This window comes from Xiphophorus maculatus, chromosome 6 (genome assembly GCF_002775205.1).
Source record: "Xiphophorus maculatus strain JP 163 A chromosome 6, X_maculatus-5.0-male, whole genome shotgun sequence".
In the NCBI taxonomy this organism is placed as follows: Eukaryota; Metazoa; Chordata; class Actinopteri; order Cyprinodontiformes; family Poeciliidae; genus Xiphophorus; species Xiphophorus maculatus.
This window is the reverse complement of record NC_036448.1, coordinates 2,378,795-2,398,114: the sequence shown is the minus strand read 5'-3', so window position 1 is coordinate 2,398,114 and position 19,320 is coordinate 2,378,795. Positions and strand designations below refer to the sequence as shown.

At 38.6% G+C, this 19,320-nt stretch overlaps 3 protein-coding genes across 7 annotated transcripts; 2 read left to right on the top strand and 1 right to left on the bottom strand.

Annotated features, from left to right (window-relative positions):
- Positions 1–229: 229 nt before the first annotated feature.
- LOC102236749 (protein ABHD8-like) lies at positions 230–11,306 on the bottom strand. The gene is made up of 5 exons (XM_005802340.2): positions 10,935–11,306; positions 5,715–6,547; positions 4,612–4,782; positions 4,211–4,427; positions 230–2,334 (listed from the first exon to the last, which is right to left on the bottom strand). Exons 2-5 carry the CDS (start codon positions 6,536–6,538, stop codon positions 2,134–2,136), a joined length of 1,413 nt encoding a protein of 470 aa, XP_005802397.1. The 5' UTR covers positions 6,539–6,547; positions 10,935–11,306; the 3' UTR covers positions 230–2,133.
- A 1,577-nt stretch (positions 11,307–12,883) lies between these two features.
- On the top strand, positions 12,884–14,689 carry mrpl34 (mitochondrial ribosomal protein L34). 2 transcript variants are annotated; one of them, XM_005802338.3, is made up of 2 exons: positions 12,884–13,099; positions 13,847–14,689. In XM_005802338.3, the coding sequence occupies exons 1-2, from the start codon at positions 13,044–13,046 to the stop codon at positions 14,169–14,171; spliced, it is 381 nt and encodes a 126-aa protein (XP_005802395.1). In that variant the 5' UTR covers positions 12,884–13,043; the 3' UTR covers positions 14,172–14,689. The 2 variants fall into 2 exon arrangements, with proteins under 2 accessions (XP_005802395.1, XP_005802396.1); XM_005802339.3 differs by having other exon boundaries at positions 12,940–13,099; positions 13,850–14,689.
- A 1,269-nt stretch (positions 14,690–15,958) lies between these two features.
- Positions 15,959–19,293, top strand: LOC102235906 (DET1- and DDB1-associated protein 1-like). 4 transcript variants are annotated; one of them, XM_023335578.1, is made up of 5 exons: positions 15,959–16,047; positions 16,473–16,553; positions 16,658–16,709; positions 16,794–16,855; positions 17,420–19,293. In XM_023335578.1, the coding sequence occupies exons 1-5, from the start codon at positions 15,988–15,990 to the stop codon at positions 17,522–17,524; spliced, it is 360 nt and encodes a 119-aa protein (XP_023191346.1). In that variant the 5' UTR covers positions 15,959–15,987; the 3' UTR covers positions 17,525–19,293. The 4 variants fall into 4 exon arrangements, with proteins under 4 accessions (XP_023191346.1, XP_023191347.1, XP_005802394.1 ...); XM_023335579.1 differs by having other exon boundaries at positions 15,972–16,041; XM_005802337.3 differs by having other exon boundaries at positions 15,973–16,269.
- Positions 19,294–19,320: the final 27 nt, after the last annotated feature.

The following is a 19,320-nucleotide window of genomic DNA, read 5'->3' as shown; positions in this document are numbered from 1 at the left end:
TTTATTTGTCACTAGTTAAAAAAGGTTTATTTGCTCTAGTTAAAGAAAAAAATGTCTCTATTTGCATCAATCCCCTGTTCTGGTGGGTCACACAGAATCAGTGAAGGGGCCATAAAATGGCCTCTGGGCCACATTTTGGACATCCATTACATATGGATGGATGTCAGATATTTCCAACTCTTTCAAAAAAAAAAAACCAAACAAACAAACAAACACGCAGAAACCCATCTTGATGCTGAACATCTGTTTTATTTCATGCCATAAAAGGCACATTCATACATTGAATCCCACTGTTTTTGATTGGTTATATTATGTTATATGCATCTACATTTAGGCAGTGCATATACAGCGTTATCCTTCCCATTAATAAAGGTAACAATAACACTAAACTTGTTAATCACACACACACACAAAAAAAAATTAGCACGTATAACAATTTCTATATGCAGTTTTAGCATAATAGGAAGTATATGTGCACCCTGTAGTCCACACACTTTTACTCACCTTTTACACCAAAGGAGACACAAGCAGCATTTGTGGGGTTTTTGAAAAATGTCCATAAAGAATATAGTATAGAATGTTATAGAGACATCAGTCCCCAGTCTATTTCCTCTCTGGTTCCTTAAATTGCATAAAACACAAGGTAAGTTGCATCCGCATTCTCTCAAAATGCATATTTAACCTCTAGCATGTCCTCCTTTGGGGGATTTATATAAATTTAATCATGGCGGCCCATTTTTTCTTCTCATCTATTTACACCCTCCGCGACACAAAACAGTAAACTATCCAACCAACAGATACGTACCGTCAGGGAGTATGTTAGAGAACGCTTAGCCCGCACTGTCCTGTCCCACTATGAGACAAACAACATCCATGAATGAATAACTTCCACTTAGGAACATTTTGTTTAGTCTGACACACAGCAAAAGGAAGAAAAAAAAGATTATGGCATAGAGAGCAAAGTACTCTTATTTTTGCACTCATCACTGTTTAAACATAAGCAGGTCAAAAAAGCAACCACAGCTTGTACTGCAGATTGGCATTGTTTCAGAAAAAGAAAAACAATACTCATTTTATCCAAATGTAGTGTACTAATTATTAATTGTCTCCTGTTGTTTATATTCAAGAATGATGCAATAGCATTTGAGTTGTTTTAGTCATTAGGTCACACCTAGAATTGACCAGAGGACAGAATTGGTCGATTCTCCCTTGATCGGATCTGATTGGGGATCTGAAGGTCGGATTAATATGTTTTCGAATCAGTCCTCCAATTTTCAGTCTCTAAATGCATGCTGATTTGACTGATTTAACTTTATGAGTTTATTAAGTCAGTCTGGGGATCATTTATGATCCCCAACATAAATGGAGATCATTTGGAACCTGCAATACATTGTTTTTGTCGTCCTTATAGAAAATGAACGAGAAAATAAGAATAGTGGGTCAGACCTCAAAGAAAAACAGAAATATTTATGTTGGCCGTAAAGTGTGTATCTGTTAATTATGTTTGAGATAGGGAAAACAGAACATTTTATAGAACTGAGGAACATTTTTGTGTCTTTGTCATTTTATATTTCCAGTTAATTTATACAGATGTCCATTATGATTTATTTTAGTATGTTATTAGTATTATCATATTTATCATTGGATGTGATGACACATTAATACTACCAATTCTTGCCATAGACTTTCCCTATTAAAGCCAGTTTCCCTTTTACAGTCAACCTTAAATGGATTCAACCATTACGTAATCCTTCTCATAGGTAAAACCGAGTCCACATGAGGAACTCCAGACATCATTACAGAGATGTTTAATCTTTTGTGTTGAGTAGCTGTCCACTTTTCCTCACAAACATTTCACACACAGATCACGAATGGCAGTTCTTTTGAGCACCGAGGAAGTCATTTTGCAAGCAGAGCACAAACCGGTGCAGAAGTGGAAAAGAAACTGTGTTTGTGTCCCTTCCTCTCATCCAATGTTCCTCGCTGCTCTATCTCGGAGCACAAGGGTTCACCCACATCCTGAAGACATGGTCCTCCTTGGAATCGCTCTCAGCCACGGGGCCTTATTAACACATAGATGCAAAACAACGGCCTTCCGCTTGGTGATGTGACAGAGGGAGCCTTCTGTGAGCGTTATTTGTCCACAGGCTTTTTGATCTTCAGCATGTTGATAGTGTCACAGACAGAAACGGTGTGGTTGGCCTCTCCCTTTCTGGACATGTCCGGCTCCCAGAGGAAGAACTCGTGGAGGAGGGTGTTGACGGTGTCAGGACACTCCATCATGACCATGTGACTTCCCTCCTCAATGACCTTCAGGAAGGCAAACAGGAGGATCTGGAAGCAGAGTTGGAAGGAATGCAAACCTGTCAATATCTACAACTGGAATGGATCAGACACAAATCCAGCTGTCATTTCTTTTCTCTATAGGAAGATTTTTGTTGAAGGTATTAAATATTAGCTAGTAAGTCTGTTTGCATTTATTGAATGATGAATAATGGGCAAATTCTAACATTTTGATCAGAATTTAATTGAAAATGTTGGTTAAGTTTACTGTTATTCTGATTATTATTATTTCTTGATACTGTCCAAAATATTATTAGTATTATTATTATCGGTATTAATCTATATATAATGTATTTATATATATATATATATATATATAAGTACAAATTATTAGCTTCACTCTTATGATGCAAAAGTGTTTGGAATTTTAGCTTCAGTTATTTTGTGTTTAGACCATTTTTCATTGTTTGTTTTTCTTATGTCATTTTAGTTCATTGCATTAGTTCAGTTACTCTTATTGTTTGTGTTTTGGATTTATTTACTTAGATTTGTATTTATCTGCTTACTGTTCATTCTTTCATTCTCTTTCCTTCTGTTTACTTCACCTCAGTCTACCGTTCTGCTTCCCATCCCAGCTGTTAATCATTTCCTCATTTGCCAATACCTGCTATTTTTCGCAGCTGCATCCACTTGCCTGTAATTAGCTATTCCAGTTCCTCTACGATTTCCACTCCCTCCTGAGTACATTTAAGCTTTCTGGTCACATTGAGTTTAATGTGAATGTTACAGAGAGAAAATGTTGCTCTCTGTCAGTCTTTTCTCCATGTTTCTTTGTTAATTTTCACCTTAATCAGGAGTTTTATAAGTAATTTCTGGAATTCATTATTAAAATCTTTTGCACCAATCCTGCCACCACCTGTTGCCCACACTTATTTTATAACCACCATTATGCCGCATTCTATTTCTATTCGCCGTAGCATTTTATTGCCATTCATCATTTTGTTTTATTTTGACATGGAGGACAAACCTGACAATTTCCTCAAGAAGAGACAGGTTTGGCACCTGTCTCTTGAGCAGACCTGAGCAGACACCTCCGCTGGGTCATCTGCCAAAGACGACGCAGCGGAGGTGTCTGCTCCTGACAAGGGGATCCTTCACATCCATAACACTGTTCTATGAACATTTATCACTGCTTATATTAATGAATATTAATCTGGACCGAGAAATTTCAAATAGATCTTGCTGATTTTACACTCAAGATTGTGGAAATAGTATATACTTTTATTTGATCAATAAAATATATAGATATATTCCCATTTATGTAGCACGCACTACAGTAAGAGCCTAATTCATTTAATTTATTGATGAATTTAAGTAGTGTACAAATACATTTGTTAGAATTTACCTAATTTAGTTAAGTACAACTCAAAATGGGATTGGAATTTAACTATTATTTTATGTACAAAACTTAATACATTTGTGCAAAGAAATATAAACTAAAATCTAACCAAATATTTTTTTTTCAATTTTGCAGTTAAGTTCTAACAGTCTATTACCAAGGTGTGCAGTAATTCAGTGCTGCTTCTCCCACATGTTGTTGTGTACTGTCTGCTAGTTGGCTTAAACATGGCTCCTGCACATTTGTCTCACTCTCACTTTGGAAATTTTTAGTATATTTATGCAAAAAAAAAAATTACAGACACACAGGAGTGTCCGCAGAAAATTTTTTATGAGATGGGCAGTAAAGATTTTAAAATAATTTTAAATTACATTTTTGTATTATAACACAAAGTTAATTATATAAATCAATTATATGATTTTGTGAGTAGTCTAATACCATGAGACTGCGATACGTCCACTCATAATGTGTCATAATGTGGAAGCCTCATATCTGCACAGGCATATGTTTCCTGTAGCTTTACTGTACCTCTGCCATGCGCTGGTCCTCCTCCATGGGCACAAACTTGTCACACATGCCGTGAACCAGCAGAATGGGCACAGTGAGCTCGGCATGGTAGACCTCATCGCCCTCGGGCCAGTATTGACCGCTCATCATTGCCCGCAGGACAAACGGAGACACATTGAATGCGTTGCCCTGCTTCAACAACTGCTTCTCTTTTGCACCTTGGCGAGCAAATCCAGCTCTGAAAGTTGGAGAAATGTTACCAAAAATCTGCACATTTGAAGATCTTATAAAGATTAAAAAGTAGTCAAAACATGCTTTTTTTGTACCATTTCTTAATATTATTAGATTTTTTATTTTTAATTTTTATATTTCTTGCTTCAATGGGTGTTGCTCTACAACACAAAACCATATACAGATCTTACTTCAAAAAGCTCCAGGCCAGGCAAGGTGAAAGGCAGTGAAGGACACATGATGGAAGCTGAAAGATGGAGCAGAGACTGGGTTCCAGAGCTGTAGGGCCCCCTCCATTGATCATCACTACCTTATGGACCAGATCAGGATATTCATGGGCAAGGAATGTGCAAAATGATACTCTGGAAGAGACATAAAGACTAATTGAAGAATGGCAGTAAAATGTACATTGCAGTTCGAAAAGCAGTTTTGCACAGCTGTGTAAAAAGGTCATTGTAGATAGAAAAAAAGAGTACATTTAAACTCAGACATTTTTAGATTAATTTCTATTAAATTTAAATTTTCTAGAAAAAAGAACAAAGAAATTTCTGAGCCTGAAATGTTGAACATTTGCTAGAAAAAACCCAAACATTTATAGTTTCAATTTTTCAGTTTGAAAAGCCAAATATTTGCTTGACAAATAATTTTTGTCAAGCAAAAATGTCATAATTTTTCTATAGAAAACATAGAAATTTTTGAGTTTCAAGCTGAAAATTTGCTGGAAAAAAATTTATGTTTTTCTAGAAAATTACAGAGATTAATCACAGAATTGCTCAATTTCTTTTTCAGAAATTCACAGATCTTGGGCTCAGAAATGTTCTTGTTTTTTCTAGGAAATCTTTGAGGTTATTCTCAAAATAAATGAGTGTTTTGGTGAAAATTAACTCCATTTTTTTATTGACAATGGTCCTTATAGGCCATCATAATTTTAAGGTTTCCCCCAGTGTATTATAAGCCTGGAGGGCCACCAGGCTTTACTTGTGCCCCCACCAGTCTTAGCATTGCAGGCTTAGCATTTATTTAAGTTCTTTTTTTTAATGTTTGCATTTTTTTAAGACGTTTTTGGTGTTCATATATAAATCTTCCAATAACACATAATTATCAAGTGATATTATCAAATTTCCTGTCAACTGTAAACAGATTTTAACACAAAAACACAGCGGGCCACTGGATGAATGACTGCCGAGTGGCCCTACCACTGGGGTTAGCAAGTTTTCTGGGGGAAACCTGGATTTTAATTATTTTTGCAAGTACAGAGTCCTTCTGGACCCAATGATTGATGAATCAGACTCACCCATATGAGTGGCCTATGAGAATGTTCCGTTTCCGAGCATATCTCTTGAAGATGGCCCGAAGGTCCTCTGCCAGTGCATAAAATGTGTAAGCCGCTGCGATCTGCGGAGCAGTGCTGGCCCCGTGCCCAGCCAGGTCAGGTGCGATCACCTCATAGCCCAGCCGGGAGAAGAACTCCAGCTGGCTGCTCCAAATGTCCAGAGAGCCCCCCACACCATGCACAAAAAACAGCGCCACGTCCGAATGCGTTCCTTTGCAGCTCGAGATGACCCGTGTTGAGTCAATCAGCACGGTGCGTTTAGGCTTGCGACGACGGCGGCGGGGAGGCGGAGCAGGCTTCTGCTCTCCAGAAGGCAATGGATCTGGGGGAACGGGGTTGGGGTCAGGAGATGAGGGCATCTCTTTGTAGTCAGCGAGCTCCACCTCCACGGTGCTGCAGGGCTCCACATCTCCATCCTGACACTGCAGGATCTCAGAATGCAAAACATCGCCGAGGTTCTCAATCACCAGCTGGCCATTGCGATAGACCGTGATCTTCCTCTTGCAGTGGACGCTGGTGCCAATATCATCATTAATGGAGTCCCGAACAGAGGCATCGTTATTGCTATCATAGTCAGCAGTTGTCTTGTTCTTCCCGGCATCTTGTTTTTCCGTGTCCATGCGCTGGCGATCTGGTTTGATGTGCCGCACTCGCAGAACCCTCCCTGGTTTCACCTCCACAAACTCAAACCCATCGGAGGGCTCTGAAGACTCCACAGGCAGGACCAGGCTGGTGGTCTTCCCCGTCAGGCAACACAGGATCCCGTCAGTGATGCTGGTCAGCATGGTGCCTTTCTGCTTTCACAAGACAACACATACGCAAAGTTACAGTTAAGTGTCAGGAATGGGAATCAGAGGATGAAATCTTACCTGTTTACATGGGAGCCTGTTTTTAAGGAGTTAAATATTCAGGTGAAAAGTAAAGTCAGGTAAATTTACTTTTATTGATATGTGACTGAATTGTAAAACTTGTATGTATTTTCCAGCCTTTTGTATTTTCCGGCATTTTGTCAAGTAACTATGTTACTTTCATTTATTGCAAAAATACTGTATATATCAAATACGACTTAATGCTTTTTTTTACTTTGTAATATGACACTTTGAAATTGAAATCTAATTCAGCTCTAGTTCAGCTTAGCACTAGTCATGTTGTAGATAAAATAAAGTAATTCATAGGCAGTATCATATGATGTATCCACAAGCTAATATTCTGATCAGAACGTTTAGTATTTGTTCATCCTTTGTGAAGATAGCTCTTTTTAAAGCTTTTTGTACTCCACTATACACTGCCCATCTATGCCGACGATACAAAAAATAAGCGAGTAGAGTAGTGCTAGTGCTAGCCATATGTTTGTACATAATGCTGTACCCACATGTGCAGCTGTGCTCAGGAATCTTATGTACAAATGCATGTGATCATCTGTGTCATGCAATAATATAATTGCAGTTTTAGTAAACCCTGCTTTTAGTATAGTGAGATTTTCTTCAAGATTGTGGAATCATTGGAGTCATCATATATTTGTGACTCAGTGAATAAAAAGTCATGTTTATTTTCATTTTTCTCTTATTTTGCTTGTTTTACCCTTTTACTATGGACCTTTTTTGTGTCTGGAATGATGATGATGATGATGATGATGATGATGATGATGATGATGATGATGATGATGATGATGATGATGATGATGATGATGATGATGATGATGATGATGATGATCCAATTATGAGCTTGACATTGTAAGTGTAACTATAAAAGCTGGGTATATAGAATAACTTCAACATGCAAAGTTATCAATAAGGAGAAGAGGGAGCAGAATCAACTGTTCCTCCTTCTGCTGTCAGACATTTAGCCAGGACTTTCTGAAACTGGAAAACTGAATGGATAGAATAGCACTTTGCTCCAATCTGATGGTTGAAGAACCTAAATAACAGATTAAAACAATAAATATCTTTGTTGTTGAGCTCATATGTCTATTTATTCAATAATGTAGCTCAAAAAGGATTTTTTAATTGAAAATGTTGCTTATTTTTGCCAATGTATTGTTTTTGATTAATTGCAATTATTTAATTACAGGCCCTCCAATTAACTCGATTAAGAATTTTAATCAAATCTCATCATTAATATAGACAAAAACGTAAGCTTTCATTTTGTTTTTGATTTCAACATTGTCTGTTCAACAAGCTGTCACTGGAGATTCCAAATGTCAACTTCTGCTCCATGATGAAATTTAATCATCCCAAAAGAGTCAAAACGCTGAGCCAATGAAGATCAGATCAAGTGTTGTTATGCACTCACCTCTATGATAAAGCAGCATTCCAACATCCACATTAATCAAAAACCATAAAAAAATACTTCTGCTGTCTTGGAGTTTCAGTGTCAGTCAGGACTGACTGTTGACAATCGAACCAGGATGTTTTCTATTTATAACTCCTTTTTTAACGCAGCCAGAATCCAAAAATAAATAGCAAACACTCGTCATGGGTCATGACTGTGTATTTGTCTGTGAGCAACATGTCTCATAAGAGAATGAGAACGGTTTTCCAACTATTTCTGTTTCTAGTCCAGACTAGAAAAATAGTAGTATTCGACTCTTTGATGCATTTAAAGAATTTGAAGGGAGTTCAAATTAAGCATCTTTGTTGCTAACATTTGAACCAAAACGATTTGGGAATGAGAACAGGAAGAGGCTGGTAAAGAATCTGACAGGATCCACTTCTCTGTGCAAACTCAATAAGTGTTTATATACCTGCTGGTATTTGCACAATATACTCATTTTAAGTCATATTTCTGCCGATACCTGGCATTTTTATTGTTCCTTATTTTAAATAGTCTGTTAATACTATGGGTTTAATTAACCTATGGATTTCTTTACTTTGGATAGGACTGCACTATCTTTAATAACTGCACAGTATTTATGCTAAAATGACTACATGGGCTATCACACATTTCTCCAGAAGACATGTAGCTCAGCCACATGCTAATTTCTACTGACGTACTTCATTTTGACCTGATGCCAGTTTCTTGGTCAGCACCCAGGCAACGATGTTTGACTCACACTGTTGACAATCACACTGGTGTACAATCATCCCATGTATGGTAGGGTTGAACTTTGGTCTAAACTAACTTTTTAAAATCAAAGTGTTAGATGGGTTTAGATGGTTTATGGTTTAGATGGTTTATGGTTTAGATGGTTAAAACTTAGACAGTGGGGTGCTCCACCAGGACAAGGATCCCAAACACTCATAAAAACATGTTTTAGAATTTGGGGTGTCCTGATCCGATATTTATATCAAAATTGGTTTGATATCAGCCAAAAAATTAGCATTGAATTATATCAGATTACATCTGAAATCACAAATATAAACACTCTCATAGCATTTAGTCTGCCCCAGAATTTCTATCCCTCACACAGAGGGATAGAAACCCACTGGTTAATTATAAATGAGTCAGTTGTTCTGACACTTATTATTGTTGACTATTGTTCTCTGCTTGAGTAATACCACTTGGTCAAGCCTTTTCTAACATTCCACACGGCAATGCAAGTTATGAAAATATGTATGATTTGTGCTGATATTGTATTGGGTCAATATTGATATTGGCCGATACTCAAAGCTGCAATATTGGTATCATAATGAAAGTGAAAAAGTTAGAATGGATAAGCAGGCTGACATTAAAATTCTGAAATGGCCTTGACCATTGTAAAAATGTGTGACTGTAAAGAATCTAGCACAGCATGTCAGCCTGAACCATGCCTGCAGTGAAGCATGGGTAGGGTAGTATTACTCTGTGGGAGACAGGCTGAATAGAACTTTAGGCTCTTTGAACCTTGGTCACTACCCTCATGCTTATACTGAATTTGCTTCACTGTGGATAGAGACACTGATATTTGCTTGACCTTTGAATGTTCCTCTGTTCTTGAACTCCCTAACCAATATAATTTCATGGTGACAGTCTGGATCAGATTGCAGTAAATTGGACATAATGTAAAGTTCCAAAACACAAATACATCAAATCTGGTTTTGGAATCAGGTTTATAATAAGTTAATGGAATTGGTCCAAAATCAAACCTTGTGAGATGTTATGGATGGTGCCTGAAAGCTGGATCAGAGATAAGAAACCAAACAGTTTGAACAAGTTCTATCATTTCCGATAAGAAGAGTGTTCTTAGTTCTTATATGCAGTCAGAATTATGCAATTATTCAAAAATCTATCTATCTGTCTGTCTGTCTGTCTGTCTGTCTGTCTGTCTGTCTGTCTGTCTGTCTGTCTGTCTGTCTGTCTGTCTGTCTGTCTGTCTGTCTGTCTGTCTGTCTATCTATCTATCTATCTATCTATCTATCTATCTATCTATCTATCTATCTATCTATCTATCTATCTATCTATCTATCTATCTATCTATCTATCTATCTATCTATCTATCTATCTATCTATCTATCTATCTATCTATCTATCTATCTATCTATCTATCTTGCAGCTGCATTTTCCCTCATGGTGGAGAAAAACACAGCAGCTGCGCTGAAATGTAAATCAGGGATTCTCCTACTGACCTACTGATCGATAACCAGACCCAGATCTGCATGTGTCTGCAGTTTTTAACGGACCTCTGAACAGTGCAGGCTGCCCCTCGAACCGTACCGCCATTTTCGCAACACTTACACAAATTTGGCGCATTGTGCGCGTTCAGCCATCGCTGCTGCTGTGCGTGGGCTGAGTGATGCACGTGCATGGCCTATTTTGTAAGAGGAGACCATTTTAACCTACTTTCTGTTTACTAAGCGATCCGAAGTGGCGCAGCGGAATCACAATGAATTCAAAACATTGAGTCATACCACAGCATCACAGGCTGTTCTGCAGGAAAACAATGTGGCTGTTAATCTGTTACACATGAAATAACAGCGAGAACAATTTATTATTATTATTATTATTATTATTATTATTATTATTATTATTATTATTATTATTGTTGTTGTTGTTGTTGTTGTTTTAAAAAAATTATGTTTCTTTTTTCTTTTTTGCGCATCAACAATATGTTGCAGTCCTGTGCGGAATGTGCGTTTATATGACAGATGTGCGTAATTTTGCGCATCCATATTAACAGATGCAGTCGGCCGACCAAAGATGAAAAGATGTACATGCAAAGTGAAAACCTGCCTCGCAAAAAAAAAAAAGAAACTGATTTCTTACCTGCAGAATTATTGACGATCTGGTGCGTAACCGGCTCTGAAGGGCCGTCTACACGGGAGATGCTGCAGAACTGTGGGCGCTTTCCAGCCTCATCAGGCGGCCGTCACTCGACACAAATGGATTCGAAGTGGAAGTAAAGCATGCCTCCATCAAATTGTGCCAGTTGCATTCAAATAAGATTTCCATAGCGAGAAGGAACGGCAGTGTTTTTCAGCACCCCCTCCATCCCTCAGCATCCACTGCGTTATGAGGGCCAAACCCTACCCAGCCCTGCTGCCCTTGGATCCGCAGCACCACGGACAATCTTCGCGCATTTTCGTTGCTGAGTGGCAGCGGGGAGGGCTAATAGAGGACAGCTGAACGCTGGGAAAAAGCCAATAGGAGAAGGCTGCTGTCCTTGTTGCTAAGGCTGGTTTAATAATAACAGAATGCTTGTAGTCAGAGGCAGAACCTGCTGAGATGGTCCCATTTTATCATCTGAGCAGTGGGATGCATGATCATACATAACATGACATGCGTGAGTCTCTGTTAAAATCTGCAACCGCTATCAAACCCCCATAAACATGTCATTATGTTGTACATGAAAGAGTCACTGCAGCTGCTGCATCACAGAGGTGTAATGTATATTAGCCTGCAGCCTCCTTTATTCTGACACCGTGAAATAAAATCCAGTGCAACCAGATGCCTCCAGGATTGAGTTTGTAAATAGAAATGGATGCATGTGCATGCATTTCACACAGCTTTTCTGTGAGGGCCCGATGGGTTTATTAGAGAATGAGTACCCAGCAAGCAGGTCAGGGAGAAAGCTGCAGAGAAGTTCAAAGCAGATTTAGGTTACAAAACAATGCATCCAGTTTTTAAGATCTGAAAGAACACCGCTCAGTCTACTATGGGAATATGGTACACCTGCAATTCTACCAATTCTAAGGATGCCCACCTAAAATGGCAACTTGTGTTAGAACATTATTAAGAGAGGCAGCAAACAGGCTTTCTCAAGAGCTCACATGATGGGACAATATTAATTGTAAACTTATCTGGCCTATGACCAAAGCCATAGAGCGGGCAGCAATCATCAAAGAAGGTCAGATAAGACCAAAGCTGAACCTCATGGCTTATAGGTGAAATGTGACTGTATGCAAGAAGAAAACTGACACTGAACACCACCCATCCATAGTGCAACATGGTGATGGTAGCATTATGCTGTGGGAACAGGGAAGTGCACAGTAAGACCCTTTTTCCTCTTGACAAAAAAATGTGCCCTTATGGATCCTGCTTTTTGTTTTGGTCCAAGATAGCATTTCTGGATTTAAAAGCCTATTTTGCCAGCCTGGTCATTGCCTTCCTGCACAATTTTGCTTGATTATAATCTTGCCTCACAGACAGTCTGGGCTTTCTCCCATTTATTTGAGTTAGAATTTATACTGGATCAATCAGCAAACATAATGAGAAGTTGTGAACGACGCCGTTGATGTTCTGTGCTATTTTAGAATCATTTTAGACCCTCTGTACGAAGCAAATAGCAAATAGCATAGAACAAGGGGCTGGTTTTTACCAGGCTACCATTTTGCCCCTTCAGATTGTGCCCAACATTTTTGTAATTTTGCCTAACAAGACACAGTTGAAAGTGGAAGTTTTAACATCACAATTGTGAAAAGGTTAAATGATCTTGAACTTTAGTTGCTGCTGCCATCTATTTAATTTATGTCAGAATGTGTCCAAAAATAGACAAACTATTCTTTCACACTAGCGCCAAACCTAAAACCAGTTTGATTTACCTGGGTGACTTAAACCTGTAGGTTCTGTAGTTATGTGTGTGTCAAATACTTTTCTGGAGTCTAATTTTAACAATAAGAAGAATTGATCTGCACCACGAATGAACAGCGCAAGATAGACAGACAGACAGACAAATGGTGCGCATGCGCACCCTCCGACTTTTTTTTTTTTTTTAACATACACTCGCTCTCTACTCCACTGCCTAGTGCAGCAAGAAGCATTTCCTTTGGTCAAAGTCTGAACCAATCAGCTTGCTCCTTCTTGCGAGGTACCATTCTATCTGTGACTTTCAGCGTTCACACGTAGTTAACCTGTTAGTTTGAAAAGAATCTCAGAATGAACACCGTTTTGTCGTCTATTTCCCGACTGCGTGGATTAACCCACCTACGTAGGTAAGTCAGTTCGCTATGACAGACAGGAGGAAGGCCGTAGTGTTTGTACGCCACGCTAATCGCACATGCTAACGGCTAGGGTCCTGTTCGCTACAATCCATATTTATGCTAACTCGGAGTGGGAGGCTGCTTCTGCGAGCTTCACACTGACTCATGGTCACAGACTACAACCAAGTGACACTGAATAGTGATTGTTACTACTAGCTGGCAGGGATCTGTCAACTTTTCTGTGCCTCCTTTTGGTTTTGTAGTTTGCTTTCGCTGCTCCATTTTCTCTGCTAATGTTTTCTTATTTAATGTAGAAGTGTCAATGATTCAGTTCAGTTTATTTATACACCGCAAATTCCCAGGAGCAGAGGGAGCAATCAGGTCTCTGATGCACGATGAAGCTTAACTATTAAAGGATTTAGATGTGAGAGGGACAATATTTAATTCTATTCTGGATTTAATAGGGAGCCGGTGAAGGGAAGCTAAAACGGGGACATATGATTTTTGTTTTTAATTTTCATCAAAACTCTTGCTTCAGCATTTTGGATCAACTGAAGGGACTGACAGGGAATTCAACATATTAGTTGAAAGTGGTCTCAAAATGACGATATTATTGTTTATCGCAATAATTTTTGGTTTATAGCTAAATTTGTTATCGTGACAGGCCTCAGCCTACCTATGAGATGTGATAAATTCATTACATTGAATTGTGTTTTCATATTCAGGCTCATTAAACTTTAACTTGTGCTTCTTCTGCAGCAGCGTCCCTACGTCGGATCTCTCAGCAAATACCACGTCTCACCTCAGGTTCTTCAGCAGCTGGTTTGCGTCCGGCGCAGCTGCGAGACCTCGGGTTTTCCGACTTCTGGGGCCTCTCCCTTGGCAAGTGGAGAGCGGCGATGCGGTCCAGCAGCTCCCCTGGCTGCACCAGCAGGTGCGAACCCGCAAAAGAGGCACAGAGTACCAGCCGAACAACATAAAACGGATAAATACACACGGTTGGGTCAAGAGGATGAGCACGCGGGGCGGCATAGAGGTGATCCTGCGGCGTATGTTGAAGAGACGGAAATCCCTCTCTCACTGAAGGTCTTGATGGAGGATCTGAAGGACCTGGAGTCTTGGGAGGTGCTCAGGATGCCACTGGAAATGTCTGTAGTTGGATAAAATGGTTATACTTTGAAAATGACTGTTCTGACCTCTGATCAGAACCAAGAACTGCTATCGTATAGTTTCACCAACCGGTCAAAATGTCCTGTTCTAAAATACAACATGTAAAATGTGTTTCAATTATGAAATGTATCAAAATAAAATGAGTTAGCAAAATAAGGTTTGTTATTGTGAAACCCAGTGATGTTTGGAGTTATGTGTAACACCTTCTCAGTGCTCTGCCCTCCAGCTGTTAGAACTTTGTTTATTTGCCAGAAGACACCAGGAGGAACTCTTTTCTCTGTAAAGTTTTAGTAGAATTTGTTTGGCATTCTGTCTGGAAGTACAAGTTCATCTCAATGAGTACAAATTCCATCAAAAAGCTTACTTATTTCATTCAATTCATAAAGCAATAGTTGCATGTTTTACAGTGATGTATTAAAAGCATTTCTTAAAGCTAGTCTTATGTTTTGTACCTTAAAACTAATGAAAACCCCAAGTCTTCATGACAGTTACTGTCACCCTCTACAATGAAAAGAATGTACTTAAGGCTGCAATATTTCTGTTTTATAAAACATTTTTATCACATATTTGTTCAAACTGTCAACTTGTGACAGTATGATTTGAGACTGATAATCTGAAAAATAATTGAGCTCTGCCTTTTCCCAGCGCTAACTAGAAACAATCAATCAGAGTCAGGAGGCGGGTCTTAGCGCTGTCAATCAAAGTCTCACGTGGCTCTTCTCATGTCCTCCTGCCCTGGTTGTCTGGGGTGAGGCACCTTCTTCCTGGTAGCTACCCTGGCTGTCAGTGCGAAGGCTAGTTAGCATGACCTCCAATGACGGCGGATAAACCATTTTTTTATAAAGGCAAGTTGTTTCTCTGCCATTAGTACATTGACTTCTTTTTTTTTTTTTTTTTTTTACAAAATTACATGCTGCTGCTCGAAGGTCACAGTAAAAAAAAAAAAAGCTGGCTTTTTACAGTGTTTTATCCAATCATAATAATGAAAAGTTGACTGGAAGGAAGAACTGGTGTCAAAGCAACACGACTCAGCTTTCGCTTGAATAGCATTGATGCAGTAATTTGTGCATATGGAACCACAACTAGAGGTACATATGGGATACATGATTTTTTTTTATGTATCCCATGAAAAAAATGGGAGAGCTATTGAGAGAGCTATTTGATTCTAATAGCTCTCAGTTGTGAGCTATTAGAATCAAAATGAGCAGAAATAAACACTTAAAATATGCCATTCTACTTCTTCCTATTGTGACAATATTATTGCCTTCAGAATAAATGTCAAAAATGATATTCATTCACTAAGAGGGTGTTTTGGAATGTGTTGATAATTTAAGAAACTGATAAATACACGTCAAATTCATAAATCGACATTTTAATTTGTTTTACATTTCAATTATGGAATCTTGGTATTAATTGTATTATTTCAAGATACTTTGGATTACCAAAATCGGAAAGATTAAAATGGGGAAAATACAGTATTTTCAGAGCAATAGCAACTTTTAACTGTATTCATTATTGCCAAAATAAAGAAATACAAATAAAAGTAATACATTCTTTAATATGTCTATGGTTTGCATTGCCATAATATAACGTAGTGCTGGAAACTCGCACAGGCTCAAAGGCAAAATTACGTAATCACCGTTTTGGCCAATCATCGTATCGGTCTTCAGAGCTCGTTCACAGTGAAACCAATGAGATGACGTGGAGGTTAAAGAGTCACCGCCCTCAAAATGGATCAACAACAAAGATGGAGTTGTGAACTGAGAGCTACGCAGACACCTCTAGTAAATGTTTGTGGTTTTTTTCTTACAGACTTTTAAGCGTCTAAATAATAAAGCTGACGTAGTACAGTAATATTAGATGTAGTTTATGACTGTTAGTCATCCTGAGAAGCTGTCTAACAAGTAAACAAGTCGGTTTCTAGGAAACGACTCAACAACAAAGCTTTGTTGCTAGCTCGTTTTCACTCAGCGTGCTAAGCTAGTGGACACGCGAAGACAAAAATGGAGAAGGTTTGTTTACTGTTGCTTTATGTCGGCTTTTAGATAAATTATAGAAGAATAAATCCTTTGTTCTATTGGGTTTCTGGCTTCTGGCCCATTAGCAATAGTGTGAACTTGTGAAATAATTCGTAGTTTGTACCACGAATGTCAGGAATTATTTTTACCACATGGGAGTTACTGCGTATGCTTTATCTGTCCTGAACCTTTGTCAGAGAAACTTCCTGAAGGGGCTGCCTGTCTACAACAAAAACAGCTTCACCAGGTTCCATGCAGACTCTGTATGTAAAGCTTCAGTAAGTTCTCCATTCTCACTGTTTGGATAAACAAATGTTCCTGTTTTGCCGACATGATTACTGCTAATTTCTGACTTAAACTTATTGTCAATCCTGTGCTTCAGAACCGTCGGCCGTCTGTGTATCTTCCTACACGAGAATATCCATCAGATCAGAGTAAGTTCCAAGACTTATTCCTGAAGATGAACATCCTGTGCATCTTTTAATGTTTCCTGTTCATGTCTGTGTTATTTCACTCAGTCATTGTGACAGAGAAGACAAACATCCTACTGCGGTATCTACATCAGCAGTGGGATAAAAAGGTAAATGTTGTAACAGTGGAATGATGTGACGATCTGGAAACCCGTAGGGTTTCAGAAACAGCTAGATAATGGCATAATAATACAATTTTGCCCTCTCAAAAACCAATAACCTTTCATTTAATGCTAGAACTGGAAGATATTTTATATATCCAAAATAAAATATGACAAACAAAAACAATTAAATAAAACGCAAATAAAAAACACACTCACCCGAAACCATGAATAAAATGAACTGTACTTCAAAAGATAATTGTCAGAATGGAAATATATCATGGGATTAATTGATTAATTGCTTATTGCAACAAGCTTATAAATACATGCATATATTTGAAAGATCCGACATTGTCTGGGTAAAAGAAAACCACAATAAATGCCAACCTGACCTATACACATTTCAAACTCTTTTGCTGTACATTATATTAATTTTCCATTCAGGGAAAGAGACTATGTGAAGCACTACATTCAAATTTGTATGTAAATGTCTGAGCCATCATTGTTTCATCTTTGACTGCCCATGCTGAATGTCGTGAGCCAACGATTTGGATTTTCTTCTAAATTTGCCAGAATTCGGGGAAGAAGCGAGAGCAGGAGCAGACAGAAGAGGACAGCGTGGCGCCTCCGCGGAAGATGGCGCGAACGGACAGCGAAGAGCCCACCGAGGATTCGTAAAGAGCCGCGCTGCTTCCTCCGTTCTCCCAGAGACTCGACTGCTTCAACAGAATCCACGCAGACATGCGGCGCATTTGCAGACGTGGCGGTGCGGTAAACAGTGCTGATGGTTTCGGAACGCAGCTGTCCCGACGGCCCCTCACAGTGTGACTCCAGGTTTACTCCAGGAGTTTTTTTACTTACCGAGCCTCCATGTCTCTGCTGTGGAGTGGGAGTCTTAACATGACCATACTTCTACCTCCTCTGCCCTCAGTCTTGTTTTGTTCTTCTTCTCCTCCTCCTAAACAGTCTCGTTTGTACACAGCATGTGAAGTTCTAATTGTTGCAGAGCTTATGTATGCAATAATTCACGCATATGATTATGTTGCTATCATTCTGGTTTGTGCTCAGTCAGGTATTTTCCACTTTCATAATTGGTAATGAAAGGAGGCATTTGAAATACGTTCTAGTTTCATCTTTAATGTTCTCAGTGGTTTATAATAATTTATTAATTCTGGGCTTTCTGCATTAAAAGCTTTCTGCAACTCATTTACTTCAATATGAAGTAAATGAGTTGTTTCCTCAGAGAAACTAGTGATTTATTGCCTTAAATGATAATCCGCATTGAAGAAATATGAGTCAGTGTCTAGTGAAGCAGATTTCATACTCACATTGGGTGATTCAGCTCCGTTACCAGAAGTAGATTTTGTAGCTTTCAAGCGCTCTGTTGTGTGAGGCTTCACAACCAATGGTGTACATTTTTTAACAATAAGATTAAAACAATACTTCAATATGTTGTTAATACCTACAGCTGTGTTTAAGTTAACTTGTATCCATATTAATAGCGAGGCTACCTGTGAGTCCATGCTAGAAATGTGCCAGACACACTAAAGAAGAATCCTGAAAACCGGGCTGAGTTGGGCCGAGCAGGTACCGGTAGGAAAGAGTCCTCTTTAAAGAGTTCAGTGCATTGAGAAACAAGTTCAGACTGGAATGCTTACTTCCTGACAAGCGTTTGGATATTTGCAGTGTGCATGTTGGAGTAACAGTCCTTTGAAAAATTATTCATACTCCTTTAAATTTGGCACGCTGTCACCACAAATTAATTTTTCTTTTTATTGGCATTTTTCATTAAAGAGAAAAACATTATAGTGCACACAATGTAATGTGACATCTAAGGAAATAGATAAGTATTTTTGAAATAAATCTGAAAAGTGTGAAGTGCATTTGTAATTGCAGCCTTCGCTGTAATGACAGCAGAAAGCATTACATCTGCTAGCTTTTCCTGTGTTGCATAATAGCTCCAACTCTATAACAGATCTGTTCTAGATGGAGAACTGATCTGTGAACATCAGTTTTCAAGTCTTACCATAAAGTCTGAACATCCAGGTCTGGACTTTGACTGGGCCATTTTCATAACCCGTTCCATGTTTTGGGTCCTGCTAGAAGACGAAGCGCCTCCTCAGTCTCAAATGTAATGCAGGTTTTCTTCCCTGATTCTCATATATTTAGCTCCATTCTTCTTCCCTGTTCCCACAGCATGATACACACAGTACTGTGTTTCAGAGTGATGTGGATTCCTGTCAACAGATTTGCTTTGGTTCTCTTCAGAATCCCAGTAAATTATGTTTGTCCTTTTAATGCAACAAATGGTTTTGTATTGTATCTTGTTTCTTGAAGTAATATCTTCTTTGTTTAGCTTTGTTTATGCTGTTGCATTTAAAGGCAGATTTTGGTCACAATGTAACAAGAACATGTTCTGAACAGTAAAATGCATCTTTCTGTCAGAATTATTTGTGGTGTTTGTTTATTTGTTA